The 3072-nt window shown below is 45.4% G+C and overlaps 1 protein-coding gene across 1 annotated transcript in view; it reads left to right on the top strand.

The window, feature by feature from the left end:
* Positions 1-329: 329 nt before the first annotated feature.
* Positions 330-3072, top strand: part of LOC103809447 (uncharacterized protein KIAA0355-like) — a gene marked incomplete at both ends in the record, with an annotated part of 7952 nt that continues 5209 nt past the window's right edge. The window contains 2 exons of the mRNA XM_009082279.1: positions 330-455; positions 953-1941. Of these exons, the coding sequence (XP_009080527.1) occupies positions 330-455; positions 953-1941 (1115 nt within the window). The remainder of the gene's footprint in view (positions 456-952; positions 1942-3072) is intronic.

Genomic DNA, 3072 nt, shown 5'->3' on the forward strand with positions numbered 1-3072 from the left:
GGGCTCAGAGCATCCCTCGCACCCGTGCGCGGGGATGGGCGGTGTGTGTTCGGCGTTTCTCCCTGCTGTGTCTGAACTGTGCCAGTTCAGACCTAACCGTCGGTCATGACTTAAATCCGTGACATCACTGAACGTCCCAGGCAGATGAGCTGTATGTCCCACAGTAGGAAGAACTCTTCGGCTGCAGGCCCGGGAACCCCCAGGCACTCACACTCCTGCAGGAGTAGGAGTGCAGCAATTGGCCTTCTGTTTTCTGACTGATAGAGTAGAATTGTTTAATGTTAAAAAAAATCATATTTTGATTTTTAATATAAAATTAATGATTACAGGTGTCTGAAAGAAGATCCAGCAACAATGTCTTTGCTACAGCGGAGTCTGGATCCAGAGAAGACTTTGGGGCTAGTGGATGTGCTCTATACTGCTGTGTTTGATATACACAGGTGGAAGGAAGGAAGGTACGTCTCTTGAGCCTCACGCTCCACTTTCCTAGTTTAAACAAAGCTGTCATTGTTGGATGGTCTGTGCTGAGGGATTTGATAGTAGCAGCTCATCAGAAGGGGAAAACAGGAGCCAAACTGAGAGCAGGACATTGGCAGTGCCCATAGGACGTACCTTGTTGGGTACATCCACAGACACAGCAGGCTGCTTAGAACCAAACCAGCAGCTTATCCGAGGGTACAGAAGTATTTCTCTCTCACAGAAAGACCTGATTTATATTAAATTAGTCTCCATTTAGGTCTTGAAGCAGAATTAAAATTTCTTAAGGAATGGAAAGTAGTTAGTACTGTTGCAAGTACTGATAATTTACATTGTCACCATAAGGAGTAGCTGATGAACTTGGCACTCTGGTGTTGTTTCTTTCTCTAGCTATCGTTCAAATACACATTTTCCTCCAAAGTACAAACTCAGTTATGCACTGGGTGGTTTGATACCTCTGTTTTTGTTGATGCAGGGAGCAGGCTCTGCCTTGTATCCAGATTCAGTTGCAGCGTGAGATCTCAGACTTTGGGAGCCAAGTGGACATGCCATCGGGGAACGGAGGCAAATCTTCAGGGGGGCTGCAAAAGACATTCTCCAAACTGACCTCACGGTTTACAAAAAAAACTTCCTGCACCAGTACAAGTAACACTGGAAGTTACTCCATCCCCAGTACGCCTTCCAAAAATGTCTTCATAAGTTCCAGCTCGGAGGAGAAGGCCAAGCTGCCCACGAACGTGGATGCGCGGCTGCAGAGCATCCTGAGCGTCGGTCACTTCCCGCGCGCCGCGGAGCCGCTGCAGGCGGCGCAGAGCACAGCCAGCCAGCTGGTCAACGGGCTCCTGCTGGAGAGGAGGGACAGCTTCTTCAAACCAGACGATAGCAAGGACGACAAAGGTATGAATTTACCGACTGACCAAGAAATGCAGGACGTTATAGACTTCTTGTCTGGTTTTAACATGGGCAAATCCCAGCAGACTTCTCCGATGGTGAAAAGAAGGAATTCTGTTGCATCCTCTACAGCAGCAGAGCAGAAGTCAGGAGCAGTACAGCAGCAGCTGCAGTCTGTGTCCCACACACCACTGCACCCTCCTCAGCAAGGCCTGTCACAGCTGCCGCAGTCCCAAAAGCAGCAGCAGCAAATGCAGTATTACCAACACTTGCTTCAACATATTGGACCACAGCAACGTGTACCTGCCAAATGGCTTAGTAATTCTTCACAGCAGCAAGCCCAGGCTGTTGGAGCTGGATTGTCTCATCTAAATCAGTGGAACAATCCTGGGTTTTCAGATTTAAGCTCTGATTTGTACAGCTTGGGGCTTGTGAGCAGCTATATGGACAATATGATGTCAGAGATGTTAGGACAGAAACCACAAGGACCTAGAAACAACACATGGCCAAATCGTGACCAAACTGATGGAGCATTTGGGATGTTGGGAGAAATTCTGCCTTTTGACCCTGCAGGTGTGTATCTTTTCCTTTACTATGTTTTTTGTTAGGGTCCTTTTACAAGGAATACTGTGAAATATTGCTGGCACTACATGTCCTTTCCTCATGCTGCCCACCAGATGTGAGGTGCTTACCGAGGCAAACAGGGATTTATCTGTGCGCCTGCTTTCTCTTTAACAGAAGGTGATCTTAAAGTAGAAGCAACTTTCATTAACAGGCACACATGAGAACTCATTCTTTGTTTCTTGTACCAGTTGTAGTAGTTCTGATCTTTCCTATATGGACCACAGCACGGCAACAGAGGTGATGTTCTTCCTATTCTTAATTGGTAAAATTGTTTAAAATAAACTCTTGAGTTTAGATATTTTCCATTTCCCCAAAATGATTCTTCCTGCTCTTTACCAGTTGTGTAATCTAGAGATACAGCTGGATTACATCTTTCCCATATCCCCCCCATTTTCCCTCCATTACTCTGCGATTCCATGGGAGTCATACTGGTTCCTGTTCTACAGCTGGTCCTGCTGCAAAAAGCTTGCTTGGACGCCATAGGGTTAGGGACTGAAGAATGAGTGCCATGAGGTTTGCCAGATGTGTTTGGACCACCAATAAATTGTAAATGTAGAGGCATTATTGTCAAAGATGAAGTGAGGTAAAATTTTACAGTCACAAGCAAATAGCTAGAGACTAAGAAATTGAGTGTAGAATCTAAGAGGAGATGAATGAATTATTCTGATAGTGAGAACAGCTTGGAGATCTGTTACCTCATAATTTCTGTTGGCCTGGGACACAGATACAGGAACATTGGAGTGTGCATTTATGGAAGCTGCCTGGAGGGAGGCAGCACTGAACAGGGAAGTCTTTGGTCAACCAGGGAGCCGTTCGCCATGCTGTGTCTGGAATCTGTAGGTGTCCCAAACCAGCGCCTTTGACTCATAATTTTCATAGTTATTTTGTCATCTTAGTTGATAAATTACCAGAGTTCATAAGGCAAAAATAGGTATTATGTTATTGCTTAACAATTGTTAGCCTGAATTAGCATCATCTTATTTAAACACACTTATGGGATGTACTAAAGGATTATCACAACCTCTAAAGAAGGACAGAATGGTTTTCAGCAAGCCCTAACTCCACGTGTGTGTGTGTAGG

The sequence above is a fragment of the Acanthisitta chloris genome, unplaced genomic scaffold, assembly GCF_000695815.1.
Source record: "Acanthisitta chloris isolate BGI_N310 unplaced genomic scaffold, ASM69581v1 scaffold40289, whole genome shotgun sequence".
Classification (NCBI taxonomy): Eukaryota; Metazoa; Chordata; class Aves; order Passeriformes; family Acanthisittidae; genus Acanthisitta; species Acanthisitta chloris.